At 44.5% G+C, this 22,139-nt stretch overlaps 1 protein-coding gene and 1 non-coding gene across 5 annotated transcripts in view; one reads left to right on the forward strand and one right to left on the reverse strand.

Moving 5' to 3' along the window:
- DNM3 (dynamin 3) overlaps nucleotides 1-22,139 on the forward strand; it is a 701,664-nt gene that overhangs the window by 345,207 nt on the left and 334,318 nt on the right. For all 4 annotated transcript variants that reach the window (XM_075565015.1, XM_075565024.1, XM_075565031.1 and 1 more), the window contains one exon: nucleotides 21,663-21,776. In XM_075565015.1, coding sequence (XP_075421130.1) covers nucleotides 21,663-21,776 — 114 coding nt within the window. The remainder of the gene's footprint in view (nucleotides 1-21,662; nucleotides 21,777-22,139) is intronic.
- LOC142437778 (small nucleolar RNA SNORA21) lies at nucleotides 2,082-2,217 on the reverse strand. Its single transcript, XR_012782298.1, has one exon. It is a non-coding gene; the product is annotated as a small nucleolar RNA SNORA21 (small nucleolar RNA).

Consider the following 22,139-nt stretch of genomic DNA (forward strand, 5'->3'; position numbering starts at 1 on the left):
GGCGTCCCGAGAAATAGTCCGTGTAACCTGAGCTGATCTCTCCACCTTGAATTTAACTGGCTCAGCAGACTCCCTCAGAAGGAACTGTTTCAATTGGCTTTTTTGTTGTTGGAAGAGGCCCCTAATAAGAAAGACAATGTATTATTGAGACAACGTGTCTGCAGTCCTCCAGTGATCACAGGGACATGTTTAAACACATTTAGTTTGGAATAAACCTGTGCATGTATGGGCCTGTTGCCATAGTAGCAACAACTGTTAACTTACCTTCCGATATTAAAGCTGCTTATTAACTTTGGACATTTTTTTATAACACAGTGAGGGGAGGAGTCTGAAGTGTAACTGCCATTTACAGTTATTATTTCTGGCTTACCTATGATGACAACTCAAGATTCCCACATTAAAAGAATAATAATAAAAGTATGAAGAAAAGTATTACAGAGAACCCCGAAACATGATTCTTAGTATAGTGAATTCCAATCTTAGATCATGAAAATTGATTTAAACATTTACAGTTTAGAGCTAACCACTCAATTATGAGTTACTGTATATTGGACTCCAGAAGGTGCTGTTGGCATTTTGCTGATGAAGTTCTTCACTTGGCCAGTGGTTCCGAGTACGCATTTATCACCCTCGGCTCATCCTCAGTCGAGAAGATGCTGCAGGAACAGTGACAGTACCGTGTTCACAACACATTTAGAAACACCTGTAGGGTTAGTAATGCCCCAGGTTTGGAAGCCCTGGGCCAATACTTTATTAAGTAGCCTGTGTGTTAGTGAAGGTGTAAGTATTGTTGGACGGAGAATAAAGGACACGTGATCTCTAGTTGATAACATCTTTCATTTATTGAACATATACCAGATGCCAGTCATTTTTTAACAATTTATTGGGGCTCATACAATTCTTATCACAATTCATACATATACATACATCAATTGTATAAAGCACATCTGTACAGTCTTTGCCCTAATCATTTTTTCTCCTCTTTTCTTTTTTTACATTTTATTAGGGACTCATACAACTCTTATCACAATCCATACATATACATGCATCAATTGTATAAAGCACATCCATACATTCCCTGCCCCAATCATTCTCAAGGCATTTGCTCTCCACTTAAGCCCCTTGCATCAGGTCCTCTTTTTTTTTCCCCTCCCTCCCCTTTCCCCCCTCCCTCATGTGCCCTTGGTAATTTATACATCGTTATTTTGTCATATCTTGCCCTATCCGGAGTCTCCCTTCCCCACCTTCTCTGCTGTCCCTCTCCCAGGGAAGAGGTCACATGTGGATCCTTGTAATCAGTTCCCCCTTTCCAACCCACTCACCCTCCACTCTCCCAGCATCGCCCCTCACACCCTTGGTCCTGAAGGTATCATCCACCCTGGATTCCCTGTACCTCCAGCCCTCATATGTACCAGTGTACAGCCTCCGTCCTATCCAGCCCTGCAAGGTAGAATTCAGATCATGGTAGTTGGGGGGAGGAAGCATCCAGGATCTGGGGGAAAACTGTGTTCTTCATCGGTACTACCTCGCACCCTAATTAACCCATCTCCTCTCCTAAACCCCTCTATGAGGGGATCTCCATTCAGATGCCAGTCATTTTATTGAGTATTTTGTGCTATGCACATCGCTTTCAATTCACACACATCATTTTGCCATTAGAGCTAAAAACAACAACCCTGAGAGGAAGAGTGTGTGCACGCACACGCACACACACGCACAGCCGAGGTTTATTTAGGTTAAGTAACTTGCCCAACTTCACATAGTTAGCTAGTCAGTGGCACAGATGAGCTCCGAACCCCAAAAGTTCATGCTGTCAATCAGCCAGTTATGCTCGAGTGGTAAAATAGGAGCGATTCCAGGACACATTGCAAACAAGGTAAGATGGCGAAAGTGCTAAGTTCAGGCAGTGAGCACAACGAATGTTCTGAGAAGTAGGATTGGTGGAGGTTACTGGAGATTCCGTCTGATTTATTATTGAATTAATATCGTGAATTAACTCTTCCACTTTCTCCATTAGAACAGCACATTATCTCGAAACTGCTAAATGAATTTATGCTTTTTAAAATTTTTTTATTTTTTACTTTTTTCACATCACCGATTGAAGCTGAACAACACGACATGTTGCCGCTTCACCCATAAGTGGTGTTTTTTAATCTGCCCTTTTTGACGGCTCGGTGGGTCACTGGCAAAAGGCCCACTGAGTGCTTTTAAAAGGGGGAAATTTATGCTTTTGACTGCCATTCTCTGACTTAGTTTTAAATGAGTTATTTCCTAGTAATACTAGTTATGATGATGATGGCTGTTTGTGTCAGCAAAGGACATGGTATTTTACACATTTTTGTGGCTCATGACAAAAATATCGAATACACACTGAGCATTTATGAAAGACAAGCCCTGCCCTGAGCACTTGTCACTTTAAAATATCTGCATTATGATGGCTGCTGGTTAGGTGCTGGACTACTAACCTTGTCAGTAGTTCAAACCCACCAGCTGCTTCTCCAGGAGAAAGATGAGGCTGACTGCTCCCATACAGACGAACAGTGTCAGACTGCTAACCAGAATGATGTACAGTCTCAGAAATCCTATGCAGGGTCCCTGTGAGTCAGAATGGACTTCATGGCAGTGGGCGTGGATTAAAAAAATGTAATGTGTATTAAACATATTCTGACCGCTTTACACATATTATTTTCCGTCCTCCTCAGAACAACCTCCTGAGGTAGGTAGGAATAGCACCTTGGCTATGATGACTGAGAGAGAGAGAGGTGAAATAATTTGTCCAACAGAGCACGTAACTATATGTGGTTGTGCTAGAATTTGAAGTCAGAGCGACCATGTTTGATTCCTAGAAACAGATTCAAAAGGCATGCAGTCTGTGTGGTGGAGGTCGAATTCAATTATGAAGTCTTGGTCGGTTCTGTTCTGTAAAGGTACACTTGAGACCGTTACCTCCCCGAGGTTCTTTCAGCCAACTGATGCTGGCCCCCTGCCACATTTCCATCTTTTCATTTTTTCTGTTAGATGATCTTTATGAAAACCCAACTGAAATCTAAGATTAGTTTTTGTCCAGTAAGAAAAAAATTTGATTGTGATGAATTTTTTTTTGGTGGTCCTTTGTGTTAGTCTGGGCACTTTAGAGAAACAAATGCACAGAAATTCATATATAAGAGAGAGTTTTATATAAACATCCAAACCCAGTGCTTCCCAAGCCCACAAGTCCAACATTAACCCATTAACCCATATGTCCAACACCAATCCACAAAGTCCTCCTCTATCTCACAAAACAGACAACGATACTGACTGCAGGAGGAAAGCCGAGTCAGTGAATGTGTAAACTTCTCAGCACTGGGAGGGGTCTCCACATGGCTGCTCCAGCACCTAGGGCTGCATCAGGGCAAGTCCATGTGGCTTCTCCTCAGGGGTGTCTTGCAGGAAGTGAGCCTTGCCAGCTAAAGCAGGGAACTGCCCAAGGCAGCTGCACCCTGGTCCCACCATCAGAAAGCAAGAGACCTGAGAACTAGAAAGGCGAGGCTCACTGAGCCATTGCTCTCTCTGCCTTTCAATGAACCTCACGTGTTTATCGGCCAGGTTGGCACAATAACTAACTCATCCTTCATAGTACAGAACAGTAGGTAGTGCTATAAACCTGGAGCCCTAGATTTATTAATCTGTGCTCATCTTGCCGCCTGTCGCTGAATGACTTTGACATCAAATGTTGCCTTTCTCTGCAACTGCTCAGACAAACTGGGAAGAGTAGCAGTGCATATCTCATAGGGTTGTTGAGAAGTTTTGTTGTGTTTTTGTAAATGTCATTTGTGCCTAGTAAATGTTCATTAAGGGTTATCATTTTTACTCTTGTTCTTAGTGATTTAAAAATTTTTTTTAGAATTCTATTATAGAAAACTTTAACTCTACCAATCTGACCAATGCCCGCCTTTTCTGTCAGGACCAGCCGCTGTGAACCTCCATTACTGAATTGTTACCATAGCTTCCTAACTGGGGGCCACCTCTCCCTGCGTTCTGACAGATTGTGGTATGTGCCGTAAACAGAAGGTTCTCTTGAAATGTAAGTCCCTCCACTGCACAAATCCTCTAATGATGTCCCGCCCTGCTGAGAACCAAATGTAAAGTCTCCTTCCATTGGCTCTCGTGAGGAGCCCAGGTGCGTAGTGGTGAGGAGTTGGGTTGAGCCCACAAGGTCAGCCGTCTGAAACCCCTTACCCCTCACCCCTCTGAGGGAGAAAGCCGGGGCTTTCTAGTCTTGGAAACTCACAGGGGCAGATCTGCCCTGTCCAACAGGATCACTGTGAGTCAGCATCAACTTGTGGCAGTGAGTTTGGTGTGGTATTGGCTCAAAGCCATATGTATTTTGGTACCTCCTACGTCTCTCATCCCTATCCCCCTCACCCACTGTAATTAAGATAAGTAGCATCCTTGCAGGTGTGCTGGAGGCACAGTGGTGAAAAACTCAGCTGCTTAGGAAAAAAGTCTAGAGTTTAAACCCACAGAATCCCTAGAGGACGAAGCTGTGGTAATCTGCTTCTGTAACAATTACCGACCTGGAGACCCATGAGCGGTTCTACTCTCTCTAACCAGATTGCTATGAGCCACACTAGACTCCGTGGCAACAGGAGCTTCCCTATTGCCCTTTGTCCTGGAAACCACCCCTAGTCCCCTTCTGCCCACACCAAACCCATCACATGATTTGCTTTTGAAATTCCTTCGGGTCTCTGCTGAAAGATGTTTTATATTTCTTGATGACCTAAGTGAAAAAACAACCTCCTCATTTTCTCATCCCTCCGACACAAGCCCCCACCAGATGCAACCACTATCTTCTTCTCGAGCTTTATTTATTCTGAGTGCTTATCACCCTGGATATATTTTATAAGCATCTGTTTATTGCCTGCTCTGAACCTCCGCCCCCACAGCTTGAACATAAGTTCCGTATCTAGGGACACACACTGTTGTTGTTATTGGTGGTTGCTGCCCAATTAATTCTTATTTACAGTGGCCCCACATGTGCCAAGAAGAATTATTACTTCATTTTTTTAAACTGTGAACTTCCAGAACCAAATCTCTAGGTCTATCTTCCAAGGTGCCTCTGGGTAATTTTCCAGGGTGTACCCATTTGCAATACCCAGGGACTCCAGCAACACACCCACAGCCGTCACACTGATGCCCACTCAGAGTGACCCTCTAGGCCAGTGGAGAACTGTCGATGAGGAATTCCAAGGTTGTAACTCTTTACGGGAGGAGAACGCTCTATCTTTTTTCCTGCGGAGGAGCTGGTGATTTTGAACTGCCAAAATTGCAGGTCGCAGTGGAATATGTAAGCATGATATCACCAGGGCTCCTACCAGGAGCGCACACTAGGTGCTCAATAAACATAGCAAGTCCATTCGATGGCTGGATGAATCATATCTCTAGCAGCTATCTTTCTCTCTGGAAAGTGAGCATTAGCTAGCTAAATCAATTTATTCGTTTAATACAGTGATTCAAATATAAGTTCTTTCCGTTTGGACTTTGTTTTTAGCAGAAGATAGGGGACATTCATGTGCTTATTTCCCCTTCCCTGTTCTTCAGTTTCTGTTCCTTCACAGAGGTGTGTTGCGTGGATGGCAGTTTGTTGTTGATCTACTCTTTCTGGACATCTTTAGCACACATGCACACATCTGCCCATCTTACAGGAAACCTGCAGAAGGCTCTTGCACGTGCTCTTCTTGTCCCCAAGCCAAACCAAACCCACTACCTCAAGTTGCGTCTAACTCAGAGCGACCCTGTCAGACAGAGTGAAACTATATCATAGAGCGTCCAATGCTGCCAACCTTTAGGGAAACAAAGCAGCCTCATCTTTCTCCCACAGAGCAACTGGTGGGTTTGAACCAATGGACCCTTTTTGATTAGCAGCGCAATGCTTCCCCAGTGAACCACTGGGACTGAGCTCACTGATAGCCTCTTCACTTGCTTCCCTCCTTCCCCCGCTTCTTTCCTTTCATTAGTGTAGCCCCCACGCTCTCTGACACAGCCCTTGCTTGCCTGCAGTGTTCTCCTCTCACATTTCACGCATGGCGCCAGGCCTAAGCCAGACAAGGAGGCATGATGAAGGAGATACTGGCCATGGTGCAAGGGCAGAAGACATACGAAGCTCCAACACATATGACCTCCTCTCTTCTATGTCTCATGCGCCTCTATGCTCATAGTTAGTCTTAGCCACACAAACTCACTGTTTATTCTAAGAGACATTTGGACCATTTGGTTTTATGACCAAACATGGAGTAAAACTTAAAAACAAAACAAAATTGAAAAACAACCTCCCTGCCATGGTTCTGGAGGCTATACATATTTACAGGTGAGCCGCTGGTGAATTCTAACTGCTGACTTGTGGTTAGCATTCCGCAGCACCACCAGAGCACAGCACTCTGTTAAGCAAAGTTAAAAGGTGTGTATGCCCTAGGCCTTCCAACATTATAAATATAAGTACGTGCCCAGCCAATCTGGGAAAGGAGGCTGTGGTATTTCAGAGATCTCCGACCATATTTAATCCTGGAAATGTGTTTGCATGGAATATCTTTCTCAACTAGTCCTCGTTCAAGCTGACTTTGAGAAATCTGACCTCAACCCCATCCATTCATTTCAGAGTCTTCATAGAGATTAAATCCTCACTCTGTTGAAGAGTACCAGAATGGCTACATTTTCTCTCACATGTAGATGACTCATCCAGGAAGCCCTGGTGGTGCAGTGGATTAAATGTTGAATTCCTAAGAGGTCAGCGGTTCAAATCCACCAGCCAGGCTGCTGCAGAAACACTTGGCATCCTGCGTCGGTAAACATGTACAGCCTAGGAAATTCAGTGGGGAAGTTCTACTTGCATAGGTTCCCAGACTTACTTGTCCATCACTCCCTTTTCAGGAGATAAAAAAAACTTACTCAGTACCCCCTGATGATTAACATTTTTGTATTATAGCCCATGATCCAGGACGGAGTATAAGTATCTGCATATGCAATATGCTGCTGCATTGTGTCCCCGCCCCATCATTCCAGCACCTCCCATGGGGTGGCATGGCGCACTTTGGGAGACACATATAGGGTCACTATGAGTCAGTCGACTCAGTAGCACTGGGTGTCTGGGCCTTAAATGAATTCTAGTAACGTGGAATCTCACAAACACCATTTTTGGCTTTCTTTTCCAAGGCCAAATGTATTGCAGCGGCGATGAGGTGAGGCAGGAGTTTATTTCCTTACATAGGAATTAATCCTTGCACTCTGTCTCATGTAATGTTTAATTCCAACACTTAGTGACCTTATAAAGCAGAGGGGGCCTAGATTAGGTTCTATATGAAAGCAGATCACCAGATCTACAGAGCCTCTGGTGGGTTTGAACTGCCAACCTTCTGTTTGGCAACTGAACACTTACCATTTGTGCCAACGCATGCTGTTGTCATTGTTAGGTACTATCATGTTGGTTCTGACTCATGGTGACTCTGTGCACAACAGAAGAACACCGCCCAGTCCTGTGCCATCCTCACAATTGTTTTATGTGTGCCCACCAATGCAACCATTGTGTTAAGCCATTTTGTTGAGAGTCTACCACTTTTTCACTGCCCTGATAGTTGACCAAGCATGATGTCCTTCTCCAGGGATTGGTCTCTCGACACAATGAACAAAATATGTGTGGTGACATTTTGGGGCATTCTGGCTGTCCTTCGCTGGTACTTTAAATATTCTTTGCCAGCACCAGAAAAATCCCTAGACATGCTAAAAAGAGTTGTAAGTTGCAAAGCCAATGTAGAAGTTGTAGGATAAGTTGATCAGTGGTTTGGACATCAGCAATCATGGCATCGAAAGGGGAATTGGTAAACTACTCGTGTGACCTTTGAGTTAAATAAACGGGGGTAACTAAGTTGACCTAAAGGTATGTCTTTGGTTTTGCACCCATAGAAAGTTCCAATCCCCCTCAGCTAATTACTGATTGGCATCAATAGCCTCACAACCTACCCTGCTAAAACGTGCAGAATAATCAATACTCAACGGGTAAGGAAGGAAGGCCACTGATTGCGCTGCGTTGGAAGAGACTTGAAACCAGCACTGGTCTGTGAATGCATCTCCTCCTCCTCCCCCTTTCTCCTCCTCGTCCTCCTCCTCCTCCTCCTCCTCACTGTCCCCAAGTCAACTCTGTCTCCCAGCAACCCTACAGGACAGGGCAGAACTGCCCCATGCATTTCCGAGACTGCAACTCTTTACAAGAGCAGAAATCCTTGTCTTTCTCCTGTGGCCCAGCTCATGGTTTTGAACTACTGACCTTGGGTTAGCAGCCCAATGCATACTGGTGCATTATATAGGTAGGATGGGCAACTGTGTGGGTGGACCTTCCCGACCTGAAGACTCCGGAATCATTCTTGACATCGCCTCTCTCTCCTATCGTTCACATCCAGGTTCTCACTGCCATGTTCTTTAAATCTGCCCAGTTTGCTACATGTCCATCTCCGCCCCTCCGGTCAAAGTTATCATCATCTAAGGCTTATATTCGGCCATTGCCAGCTATCTGTTCTCCCTGAATTCTCTGTCCTCCTAATCTCTTCACCCAAACCGAGCTCCCCGGGAGTTGCTCTTGATGCAGATCTTATGTTGCTGCCCTACTTGAAGCACTTCAAAGGCTTCCCATTACTCTCAGGATAAAGGCCAAATTCCTTCACATAAATTACACGCCGAGCATGGGCTGCCTCCTCTCTAGGCCTGCCTTGCACAGGCTTCCTCTGGCTATTTTTTGCGGTCATGCTGAGTGTGCCAGCCCCCAATCTGCAGCCCCTCCCGTTCAGATGTTTAGCTCAAGTGCTAGAATCTTCAGGTAGGCCTGTTCTTGTTCAAGTCAGAGCTCTGTGTGCCGACCCACTCCTTGGCAGCATAGTTTTACTTTTATCTGCGTGATTCTTTGATCAGGGTCTATTCTCTAATTTGTCTAAATGCTCCAGGAAATTAAGGGACGGTACCTACTTCTTATATGTTTTTTCTGTGGTGGGGGAGCTTATCAGTGTATTTCCAGTAAACACCTATAAGGCACCCACTCATTTTCTATTACATGAATGAATATTTACCAAGACTTTTTCTCTTAAAGGAAGTTGTGAATTATTTTTCAGGAAACTGCTCAAATTTTATCCAGACGTTGCTAATGATGAGGTATCTTGTCATCTGTGTGTATGAATGCATGTGTGTGTGTGTATCTTTGAACGTGAGAGGTTGCTGGCGGGCTTAGCGCTCATTCTGTTAAGCGTCACTTGGAATCTCTTCCACATGGAGGACTCCCATTAACTTCAAAGGGAGCTCTGCACATGGGGAAGATCCACGGGGAAAAGTGGAAGAGGAGAGTCCTGATTTTCTTCACGGTTAATGGCCTGGATTTGGTAGAGGCTTAGGTAAGTAAACTCTGAGAAGAAACAGCCCACGTCTAGTGCGCTCCTCAGAAATAGCCCTGCTTGTGGGAAAATAACACGTAAGCAATTGCTTGAGTAAATTCCTGGATGAAATGCAAAGGGAAGACGTCTTGAAGACTAATTCTAAAAACCAAGGTAGTACAATAATCTAATGAGCCACATCCAAAGGCATTCCGTATTTGGAGGTGGGATGATGTTCCGGAAGTGAGACTCAAAGAAGAGGTTTCAGGTCAGAATGCATGGAGGTGATGGAACAAGTTTGTGTCATCCTTGTGGTGTTGGGTCACCCCCTCGAAAAGAGGCGGGAGCGTCATCAGATATTTTATTAGATATCAACTTGGATTTGTGTGTGACTTAACAGCATTTTACTTAGGTGACTACAATTTAAACCTTTGTCAATCTTGTTAAACAGAGGTTTACTTTTACAGAGGAACCAGAAGATTTTTTATCTTTTTGGCACCTCTAACTTCAAATAAAGACAGAGGACTTACTATGAATATTAAATATTAGCTTCTTATTTTCCATCATTTTTATTGAACAGTTACTGTGGTTTCAGTCACTCAAATCGGTCAATCAGTTCCCCATTTAAAATAGTCAAACGTCTGCCATCATAATGAATTCTAATATCATATTCCAGAACAATTCCTTTCTTTGTTGTGCTCTACGGTTATTTCACTGCTGGCTTGTCTGCGATCTGCTCCCATTTTCCAACATGCTGTGTTCATTACACATTAAAGGAAATCTCAATAAATTCCTTACTTTAAAGAAGTAATAATGTGATGCCAATTTCCACTCTTAAATAACATGAATATTGTGGAAAATATGGAAACTAGAGGAAAACTGAAGGAGGAAGTAAATATAACTTGATATCTTGCCACCAGTAATCAGGAATAGTTAGCATTTTTGTTGTGCTTCAGGGCCATTTTTCTGTGTGTGCATTAAAAATATAAATGAAGTAATGGCATAGATAGTAGTAGGAATGCATACTGAACTAAAATCTCTACATCTGTCGGCTCCTCTGATCCACATTACAGTATTACTGTTGTTTCCATGTTGCTGCTGCTGCTGTTGTTATTGAGTTGGCTCTGACTTGGAGTGACTTTATGTGTAATAGCACAAGATGTTTCCTGGTCCTGGTGCTGAGCATCTCCGTGCCTGTTGGTGTATTTGAGCCTATTCTCCTAGGCCTCGTGTCATTTCATCTCTCTGAGCGTTTCTCCCCTTGTCCGTGGCCGTCTACTTTACCCAGCATGACGTCCTTTTATAGTGCCAGTGAATCAGTGAGCCCATGTACAACAGAACAGATGCTGTAGAGGGCCGCACCATCCCCGTGACGGTTGGGTATCCAACTGGTGTGATCCATTGAGGTAGCATTGGTCGACATCAGAAGTAGATGCAAGCCTTTCTTCATAGTCCAGCTCAGTCCGGAAGCTCTGCTAAAACATAGCCTGCAGGAGAACAGCATGCATGCCTGCACTGACTGGTAGTCGTCCCATCACGGGCCTTCGGGAAATACCTGTTGGCCGACTATAAGAAAGACCGGGTGAGCACGTTTCTGAATTGAACTCATCTTTACAAACTGCAGCATGAACCTCCTGCCTTTAGCATGCTTCCTTTGTGGACAGGAGCTCTCAGAATGCAGGGAAAGAAAGGAGGGTTTGGGACTATATTTGCCTGGTTATTCCTTTCAAATTTATCCATCTGAAAAGTCTCTTTTCTCCTGGGTAGAAACAAATATGAAAACAATAGGATACCCTCTGTATCCCACCCTCAGAAATACTCCTCAAACGTCCTCTTCTTTTTATTCCATTGCCTTAGTCCAAGGGTCCTCAAACTTTTAAAACTGGGCCAGTTCCCTGTCCCTCAGACCTGTTGGAGGGCCAGACTACAGTTTAAAAAAAAAACCATGAACAAATTCCTATGCACATCGCACATATCTTATTTTTGAAGTAAAAAAACAAACGGGGCAAAAACACCCAGTGGGCTGGATAAATGTCCTTGGCGGGACGCATGTGGCCCACGGGCCGTAGCTTGAGGACCCCTGCCTTAGTCAATAAACTGACGGTTAGCCCCCTGCACTCTAGTAATGCCAACAAAAAAGAAATGCCCTCCTCCAACTAGGAAGTTTCCAGCATTCAAAAGGACAAAGAATACATCACCAAAGTAGCATGTAAAGTCTAAGGTATTTGTGGACTCGCTCACTCACTGCCATTAAGTTGATGCTGGCTCACAGTGGCCTGACAGACAGGGTAGAACTGCTCCCGGGGGTTTTGAGACTGTTAACTCTATGTGAGTACAAAGCAAAGCCACTTTCGCCTGTGGAGCAGTTGAGCTTACAATTAGCAACCCAACACACAGCTCACTGCACCACTGGGACGCCTTTCTTTGTAGACTGGAAGCCTCTAATGTCATAGTAAAGTCGGCCCCCCATTCTTGTTCCCTTAGCGACAGCCAGAGGTCCTCCTGCTCAGGTGGCATTGGAGCTTAAACAGTGGTTGCAGCCTGAGCTGCCCTCCATTAAGAACGGATTGTGTCTTCTGGGATTCCTGAATCAAGGAGCCTCCAGTGTTCTTTACTTCATAAAAAAAGCAGAGTGGGACACAAGAAAATCCCAACACTTACTCCTCTTGAACCCAGTTCTATAAGACTTATTGATTCCCTTTAAAACAATTCATCCAAAGCAACATGGATAGTCCCAGTTCCCTTTCCTAACTGTTGCTGCCTACCATAGTAGCCATTCAGGGCTCACTGAAGGAGAAAGGGTAAAAGGAGGAACCTTTCCTTATTGGGAAAAATCTCTCCTGCAGAGATGAATTTTGCTATTAAACATTTACTACAGATAAATTTTGCTATTAAACATTTACTACGGGGAAAGACAACTCAACAGAATGCTCAAACTATAGAACTCTATCATTGATATTGCACACAAGCAAAATCTTGCTTTAAGCTCATCTAACAACTGTTGCAGCAGTACACTGACCGAGAACTGCCGGAAGTTCAGGCTGGATTCACAAGAGGGCGTGGGCAACGGATATCATTGCTGATATCAGACAGATCTTTGCTCAAAGCAAAGAATACCAGAAAGATGTTTGCTTGAGTTTCGTTGACGATGCAAAGGCATATACTTGTGTGGACCATTAATAAACTGTGGCTGACCTTGAGAAGAATGGGATTCCAGAACACTTCATTGTGCTCTTTCAGAACTTGTACATGGATCAGGAGGCAGTTGAACGAACAGAACAAGAGACAACGACATGGTTTAAAATCAGGAGAGGTGTGCACCAGGGTTGTATCCTCTCCCCATACTTGTTCCATCTGTGTGCTGAGCACATCATCAGAGAAGCTGGGTTATTTGACGAAGAACTTGGCATCAGGATTGAAGGAAGGCTTATTAACAACAATATGCAGTTGGCATAACTTTGCTTACCGAAAGAGGAGGACTAGAAGCACTTGCTGATGAAGATCAAGGATTGTAACCTTCAGTATGGATTACAACTCAATGTAAGGAAGACCAAAATCCTCACAACTGGACCAGCAGATAACATCATGTAAATGGAGAAAAGTTTGACGTTTTAAGGATTTTTGTCTTGCTTGGATCTACAATCAATGCTCATGGAAGCAGCAGTCAAGAGATCAAAAGACTTCTTAGGTAAGTTTGCTGCAGAAGACCTCTTTGGAATATTGAAGAGCAAGCATGTGATTTTGAGGACTAAGGTGCACCTGACCGAAGCCGTGGCATTCTTCACTGCGTCATTTACATGTGAAAGTTGGGCATTGAATAAGAAAGACCATAGAAGAAGTGATGCCTTTGAACTCTGGTGCTAGAGAAGAATATTGAAAGTCTCATGGGCTACTAAAAGGGCAAGCCTATCTGTAAGAGGAAGGCCAGAGTACTCCTTAAAGGCAAGGATGGCAAAACTTGATCTGACCGACTTTGGACATGTCATCAGGAGAGACCAGTCCTTGGGGAAGGACATCATCTTTGGTAAAGTTGAGGAGTGGTGAAACAGAGGCAGGCCCTCAGTGAGCTGCATGGACACAGGGCTGCATCCATGGGCTCTGGCACGGGGACAATTGTGAGCACGGTGCAGGATTGGGCAGTGTTTCGATCTGTTATGCACAGGGCCACCTTGGGTCGGAGCTGACTCAATGGTACTGAACCACCACCACCACCATCACGGGGAAAGCCATGCATATCTATCCTCTCAGAGAAGGGCCCTGGAAACCATCTAGTTCTACTGCAAAGTTGACGATTTGCTGTGAGGGTTGCCTCAGTCACCACATCTCTGTTGAGTCACCTTCCTTTCCCACGCAGCGTGTCCCAAACTCATAATTTTTACTTCCATTTTGCCTGTGTTTCCCTGTCGGCCTCTCATTACACAATTTCTTGGTCTGAAAAGCATCAACCTCCTAAAGAGACTTTCTCCCTCCTCTGTAATTAACCCAGAGCCAGCTGGTTGTCCTTTGGATCTGTAAATAAACCATATGGGTTAACGCGAGCTTCCCACAGTTTCTTCATGCCCCTGGCCCTGTTTTCTGAACAACACCAGGGCAGCTGATCTAGCTGTCTACGTAGGCCCGGCCCTAACACATAGGAACTAGCACCTCAAGAGAAGTCGGTGGTATGTATGGGCGTTAGCTGTCTTACTGATTAGAAGTCAATATAAGTCCATCTCTTCAGGCCTAACAGGCTGTAGGTAGTCTCTTGTACAGTGGAATCTTGCTTGCATCTCCCTGCCTAGAAAGTATCTACCTGCCAAATTCAAGAAGGAGCAAGCAGCCTGTATCTGAGGATGCCTGGGGCTGGCAAAGGCAGTTCTCACCCACCATCAGGGAGACTGGCCTGGCTTAAGCTCTGCTTGGTCTCCTTAGCATTTCCCCAGATAGGCCCTGAGCCCTGAGGTGGGTGACGACCGACCCACCTTAATGGAAGGAAGCAGCCTCTTCTCTGTAAATAAAGCCTATGAGTGAGCTTTTGTAACTTTCCAAGGTCAAAATACCAAGTGGTCTATGGTTTATAGCTTCCACTTAGATTGCAACAGTTAAAAGCCAGCTGCACAGCTGAGAAAACCTTACATGGTCGACCATAAGCAAGGCCAAGGTCAAAACGCCCTGTTCACAAATAAAGTGCAAGGCCTGAAGCTTTGGCTGCACCAGAACTTTTCCCCATGTCCCCTTTTTCCCCTCCCCCATAGTTTTAGTCCTTGTCTATGTATTAATTTTAAGATCTAGTGTACCGGCAAGATGTTGGGGGTCTGAGCTTACCTCGAATATATAGGTTGTGCCAACCCTGACATGGCTTGCCTTCTTATGCCATGGAGGAAACTGCCGAGAACAGGTACTTTGTGGAAGAGGCTGGGCCATTACAATCTCCCCGTTGCTGGGCTTGGATTTGCTTTCAGAGTTTCTGTATTTGGCAAAAGAAGCTTGGGCGATATTTATGGCAGTAAATTTTTAAAAATGGTTTGTCGCCAGCCTGACAAATAAGAACATGCCCTTTCAGCTCTCGAGGTCTTTTCTACTCATGTAATTATGGGCTTGCTAGCTCTTGCTTACTCAGATACTCAAAACAGAATTCGATATGCAAACACTAAGAGGTTGGAAATGTTTATTGTACTGATGTTGATGGATTTATTTTGGTAATTTAAAATTTGAATACAAAATAAACATTTTCTATTCCATCTTTCTTGATGAGAGTCCTCTCCTACCAATCCCATTTCTCTTGGCATTTGATTCTAATTTTATTTAGTCTTTGCCTTGTACTTCTAAAATTTTTCTTTCTGTGTTTTGGCCTTTCTACCACGAGTTTTCTGACCCTTTGCATTTTTACCATGAGTCTTCTGACCATTTCCCCCGGGAATCTCGCTGCCTTTTGTTCTCTGGTTCCCTCTTTTGCCTCGAATTCATGATTTATTCCTCAATCTTTGATGAAAAAGTACAGTAGGAATTGGTTTCTGACATTTCTTATATTGAGCCGATTATCAGGGGTTCAGAGATGGACTCCACATGCTTCCTCTACTTTAAAGGGAAGGGCTTGGATAGGCATTTGTTAAATTCTTTATGACAGCAACTCACCTGCTGACCACGTTCAGTCCTGAGCGGACTTCCCCGGGCACACAAAGGAGGTGGCCATGTGGAGCCACAGCCTGGTAGCTATAATCGTATGGTTTTTCTCTGGAATGTCACAGAATGAAGCTATTCATGAAGCTATTCTAGTTATTCTTTTTGACAAGTTTTTGTTTGTGTGCAAAATTTAACTATTAGTAGCTCATTTTCCATATAATCCAACAGAATATATCCACTGAACTTAAAGGTGTTTATTAAATATTGTTTTCAGCTATCACAGGAATGCTTCTAGAAACAGGGTTGCACTGTTGAGAGATGAAGCGATCATCAGGCAATGATTGCTTCATATCATCTTAACCTCCAAAAGCCCATTCTTAACCTTGACTCCTACCGGTGTTGAGTTGATTCCTACTCAGGTGACTGTGTGGGGTTTTTGAGACTGTACATTTTTACAGGAGCAGATGGCCTTATCTATTGCCACAGAGTGCCTGGTGGGTTTGAACCACTTACCTTGAGGTTGAACAGTTCAATGCTTTTCCTGACAGTGCCACCAAAACATCTCTCTCTCTCTCTCTCTCACTTGCGTGCGCACATACACACACACACACACACACACACACGGCCAATGTCAATATGCTGACTCATAGGGACCTCCTGTGGGTTTCTAAGAATGTAACTGCTTAAGGGAGTAGAAAGCCCCGTCTTCCTCCCTAAACTACTGGTGGTTTTGAACTGCTGACCATGTGATCACAACACCATCAGGGCTCCACCAAGCTCTTTATATATGTACTTTAGATTTCTACCCCTCTATTCTCCCAGTGACCCTATTGGCCGGGGTACAACTGGCCCTGTGAGTTTCTGAAGCTGTAGCTCTTTATGGGACTGGAGAGCCCTGTGTTTCTAACTACATACCTTGGAGTTATCGGCTCCACGAGAGTGAGTCAGCATCAACTCAATGGCAGTGAGTGGGCGGTGGTGGGAGGAGGGGGGAGTGTTAGCCCCTTCAGGAGCCCTAGTGGCCCTGTCAGTGAAGTTTTGTATTGCTAAGTCAAAGGTTGTTGGTTCAACCCCACCAGCTGCTCCGTGGGAGAGTTGAGGCTATCTGCTCCTGTTCAAAGCCGCAGCCTTCAAAATCCCAAGAGCCAGTTTGACTGTCCCCACAGGACCTACATAAGCTGGAGTCAGCTCAAGGGCTGTGGGTTTTGAGTTACTTATCTCCATCTTGGGCTTCTTTCTCTGACTGGCTGAGATTTCACCCCAAACATTTAACATCTTTCCCCCTCTTTATTTAGATCACTCGGGTGCAGCAGTGCCGAGCCCTGGATCAGTCCCCATTCAGCTTCTCCTTGTCTGCATTAGGTCTGCAGAAGGCTGCGGGGACGGGGATAAAGCAACTGGATTCATTGAGGTTCCTGCCGGTTTTTAAGATTTTTCCTCAGCTTTCGACCATTTTTTAGTAGTTCTAGTAGGTATTCCCAGAGTGGGGCAAACAATCAATATGGTTGGCTGGTAACTGAGAAGCTGGAGGTTTGGAATCTACCAAAACGCACTTTGGGAGAGAGGTCTAGTGAAATACTTCTGAAAAGGGAGCCCTGACAAACCGCATGTCGCACAGTTCTTCTGTGACATACGGAGTCACTGGGGGGCTGATATGTGGGTCGGCTTATACTCGAGTATATACGGTAGATTGTGGAGTTGGAAAAGAGCCTGGTGGTATAGTGAGTTGTGCATTGGGCTGCTAACCTCAAAGTCAACAGTTTGAAACTACCAGCTGCTCCACGGGAGAAAAATGAGGCTTTGTACTCTCTAAAAGAGTTATTGTCTTGGAAACCCACAGGGGCAGTTCTCTTCTGTCCTAAGGGTCACCATGAGTTGGAGCAGTGAGGTGAGTTTCATTTATTCATCAAATAAATGAAAGTGGGTTTGGTTTGCCTTTGGTTGTTACCGAGATCTAAACCAACTACCCTTTTTCATTGACAGCATGCCTATCTATATCTGCCCTCACTTTCTTAGCCTTCCTCTGGCTCCCATGACAGACAAAGCTCTGTCCTTCTTCAGGGGCAGCGCATCTCCTGTGCACTTCATCTCAGCCGTTCCCACTCTCCTTGTCCTTGCCTTGTCTTTATTTTATCACCAGCCTCTTACTCTCAACTAGTGGTTCCTCTTTGAACAATGACTTCTTTCCCATCCTAAAATGACAGCCTTCTTTGACTCAGTGCCCTATTCTGGTTTGCCCTGCGTCTATCTCCTTCATCTGAGGAGTACTGGTGATGCTGTGGGATAAGGTCTGGGCTGCTAACCACTGGGTCTGTGGTTCAAACCCAACAGCTGCTTCTCTGGAGAAAGATGAGACTGTCTGATCTATAAAGCTTTACAAAGCCCCCAAGCCCCTGTAGAAAACTCACAATGAATTGGAATTGACTCACTGGATTGGGATATCTTTATCATCTTCACATGGAAAGAACTCTCTTCAGCAATTGTCTCCAGTTTTTTACTTCGCATTCATTTGATCCCATGAACTCCGACTTCTCGTCCCATGACTGGACTGAAGCGGTCATAGCTGAAGATTTTGACATCACCACTGCACTTTTCGGCTTCTTTCTGTTTGTCACTCATCACAGACTTCCTGCGATTAACCTCCCTCTTAGCTTCCATAGCAGAACTGCTCCTGTGTCTCTGATGTCCCCCCTTACGTTCTCTTGAAATCACTTCTTAAATGTTTGCATAATTCCTCCATAAACCACTGTTCCTCTCCGGGAGAGTTTCAACTTCTACCTGCGTGTGTACGCTGATGACCTGAAAGCCTGTCTTCTCTCCTGCCAGGTCTGTTCCTCACAGATACCTCAAACTGAGCGGGGCCTCAGCTCTGCCACTTGCCAAAACTCAGACTTTTCCCTGTACCCTACTGAATAGCTAATTCCTAGTTTCAGAAAAATTATAGAAATGGTACTGCCCAGTAGGGATGTAATGTAAGCCTTACACAGGCATAGCGTCACAGATATTGCAGGTTTCGTTTCACAATGAAGCAGGCCACATGACTTTGGGGGTCCCCAGTGTGTGTACAAGGCAGGCCTGCACAGTGAATCAGCTGGTGAAAATGTTTGCATCTTGAAGAATGACTAAAATGTAGCGAACGCGTGTTGTTTGAGGCTTTCTCCTCAAACGTTGTTACTTTGTAAACAAAGTGAAGTCCAAGAAGAGAAGACATCCATGTATCTAGCTTATGGTTTTCTAGAAGCCACATTAAAATATAAAATAGATTAAATTGATTTTAAGAACTGACTTTATTTAGCCCAATGTAGCCAGATGTTCCCATTTCAACATGTAGTACACTTTTTAAAAATGAATACACTTAAAACGTTCTTATGTTTATCCAAAGTTTTCTCTGTGTCTTACACTTATGATGCCTCTTAGTCCTGATGAGCTACATTTCCAGGGTTAAATAGCCACATCTGTCTTCAGGAATGTGCATTTTGGAAGCACCCTGGTGAGGATGATGTACCTGTTGGAAACCTTTGTTTGGGACATGTGGTTTCTTTCCTTTCTTTGTTAGTAGAGGATAAGAAAAATCAAAACTTGTGGCATTATAAAGAGACTTTTCCCCAGCTTTGTCTCCCCCAAAGACATGCCAAACATTAGGGGCTTTTTGCCAGCATATGGGGGGAGGTTAGAGACATCCTCACTGAAGGCAGTCAGTTGCCAGACAGGTAGGACCAATCCCAGCTGTTAAGGACAATGGGCTACTTCTCCCTAAAGGCTTGTGACCATTAGCTTGGTTCCTGTAGGTGAGGTTTATGTTTACACCCTACTGATAATGGTTTCTATGGAGATCCAGAGAACAGGTAAAACTGGCTCAGTGGCATCCAAATTTAGGCTGCCATCCTGAATCTAAGATCCACCCATCTTGTCACATGTATACCCCCAACCCCTCCTCTTCCTATTGTGTGTATGTCCCTAGATTGTCCCCCTCTCATTACTGTATAACCTGTAGTGCAACCCCTTCCTGTGACGTATGTCTTGACCTGTAATTAGTGGGCTTGCACTCCCCTCAAAGGTATATAGGCCTGGGTTAGCAATAAAGGGCTCTCTCTCAGGCTCCCCTCTTGGCCTCTCATCAGTTCCCCCTATCCTCTCCCATCCTCTCTCCCCTGTTCCCTTTCCCCTTGTCCTCTTTCCCCTCACCCTCTCTCCACATGAACCACCAAGTGAGGCTGAGGTGAGCATTGCTACCATGAATTGTGTCTGACTCCATTATTTCAGTATCTCTTCTATCTCTCATGCTCTCGATGACTTTATTACAATTTTTATATGTAGCTCAACCGAACAATTGTGCCTATCAAACCTGTGATTAGTGGTAGGGGGCTGTCCCCCTTCCCCCACAAAAACTCAACACTGTGGAGTCATTTGTGACTCATCGTGACCCTGTAGGACAGACTTAAACTCCTCTGTGGGTTTCTGAGGGACTGTAAATCTTTTTGGGAGTAGAAAGCCTCATCTTCCTCCTTTGGAGCAGCTGGTGATTTCGAACTGCTGGCCTGACAATAAGGAGCCCTGTGCTACCACAGCTCCTTTAGAGGATAAGAAAACTCACTGCTCTCGAGCCAATGCTGACTCATAGGGGACCCCTGTGGTCTTCTCAGACTGTAACTGTTGACAGGATTAGCCAGCCCAGTCTTTCTCCCAAGAACTGCTGGTGATTTTGAATTGCCGACTGACTATGTGGCTCACAGCCCAATGAGTAGCCTCTACACCCCATGGCTCCATGGAGGATAAGAGGAGTTGGTCATTTTGAACTTGGACTAGGATGTCGCTAGCCTGGCTCTCAGCAGGGAGCTCTCAAGGGTCCATTACAGTCACAGAGTGTTCCAGGAGCAGGGGCAACTGGCAGGCAAGGTACAAGAAGAGTGGCAAGGATCACACATGTGGACTGAGGTTTAGAAGTTCTACAATCACCACGTTGGTTTATTTCTGAGCTTCCCCTAGGAAACTTAGTAGGACTATGACAATGAAATCTGATTATTAGGGTGCTTTCAGAGTTGACATTCATTCTTCATCAAATACGTAATTTTAAAGTATTCCAGGAACCCTAGGATATTGAATGACTTAGGAATGAGCTGATTTTTGACATTTAGAACCAAAAGGGCCATCAAGTCAATTCCAACTCACAGTGTTCCTATGTAGGGTTTCCGAGATGGTACATTTTTACCATAGAAGAAAGCCTCTAATTTCCAGTGCAGTTGGTAGAGCTGAAGTGCAGACCATACGCTTAGCAGCTGTGGGTGCCTAATGAACAGCACCTGCAGGGCTCCTTTAGGCCAGTGTTGTACAATTCCATATAGTATTTAATTTCTGGTTCTGTGACAGCAAAAATAATCTGGTATAAAGGAGAAGGTAAAACTGTGCCACATGGAAAACAAAATTTAATTACAACTGAGAAAAGAATACATTTCTTCTTGCATGCCATTTATAAATAACTTCTGTCAAATCTCTAATCCAAGTTATGTTTTAAAATTTTAAAGCTGGGTAAAGGGTTTATGAAGACGCTACATGTTTTGCAGCATGGCAAATAACAACCAGAAGTAGATGGCTAAATCAAGGCCTTTAAAAAAGCTCCACACTTTTCGTGTTAGGGTATTGTTTCAGTTTTCCTCCTTATTCTGCCTTAGTTCATGTGGTTAACAAGAAGCTAACCGGTTGACCTGCAGCTCTTCGTTTTGCCATTTGCTAGTCAATCTCTGGTCGAAATTTTAAGAAGATGCAAACAAATGGGCGAGAAGACTGGAGGGGAAAAGAGGCAGTGGCCACGGAGAGTCGATTGTTCATCAGTCCTTGGACGCAGTGTGTTTGAGTGGCAGCAACAATGCTATCCGTAGGCCACACGGACGACTCATCTGCCTCATTTCATTCCTGTCACTTTCAGTAACTCTGTCCCGGCCCTCTATTAAAGTGACCGTTTGCATTGCATTCGTTGGTGGGAAAGACTTCCCCTCTGGAAGTCTGTATTTTTCAACAGCTGAAATTAGATTGAATAGCTTAGTAGGGGTTGAGTTTGGGAGAAAACGTCCTTACTGCAAATTGTCTCTTGCTTTGAACTTCCCTTGGCCCCAGACCTGTGTGAAAGATGACTGAAGGGTAAACTAACCATCTCTGCCGATTTCTGCTCTTTCCTAGGTGATCCGCAAAGGCTGGCTAACCATCAGCAACATTGGCATCATGAAAGGAGGCTCAAAGGGCTACTGGTTCGTCCTTACGGCCGAAAGCTTGTCCTGGTACAAAGATGATGAGGTAATTCACCCAGTGGCAGTTCACCGATTGAAGCGTTCCTAATTTTAAATGAACTGGTCTTGCTATAACAAACACATTTGAGACATTTGTGGGTCTCCTGCAGGAAGACTTAGCTTGAGGTATTCATGTGAAGAAGCTCCTTTTTTCCCTCTCATGGAGTTTTAATTTGACAGTATTCTCCTCACCTTCTTTTTCCTCATTACTTTTGGCAAAGTTTGTTTTTTTGATTACCCGAGGAAATGGAATGAGGGGTCAGTGGCAGGACGCTGTCCTTTTAAAGGATGTAAAAGACCTAGTTTGATGAAAGAACTGTTCCAATGGTGTGTTGAAAAGGACCGAGACAAGAGCACGTGATAACAATGA

This window comes from Tenrec ecaudatus, chromosome 1, assembly GCF_050624435.1.
Source record: "Tenrec ecaudatus isolate mTenEca1 chromosome 1, mTenEca1.hap1, whole genome shotgun sequence".
NCBI classification, from domain to species: domain Eukaryota; kingdom Metazoa; phylum Chordata; class Mammalia; order Afrosoricida; family Tenrecidae; genus Tenrec; species Tenrec ecaudatus.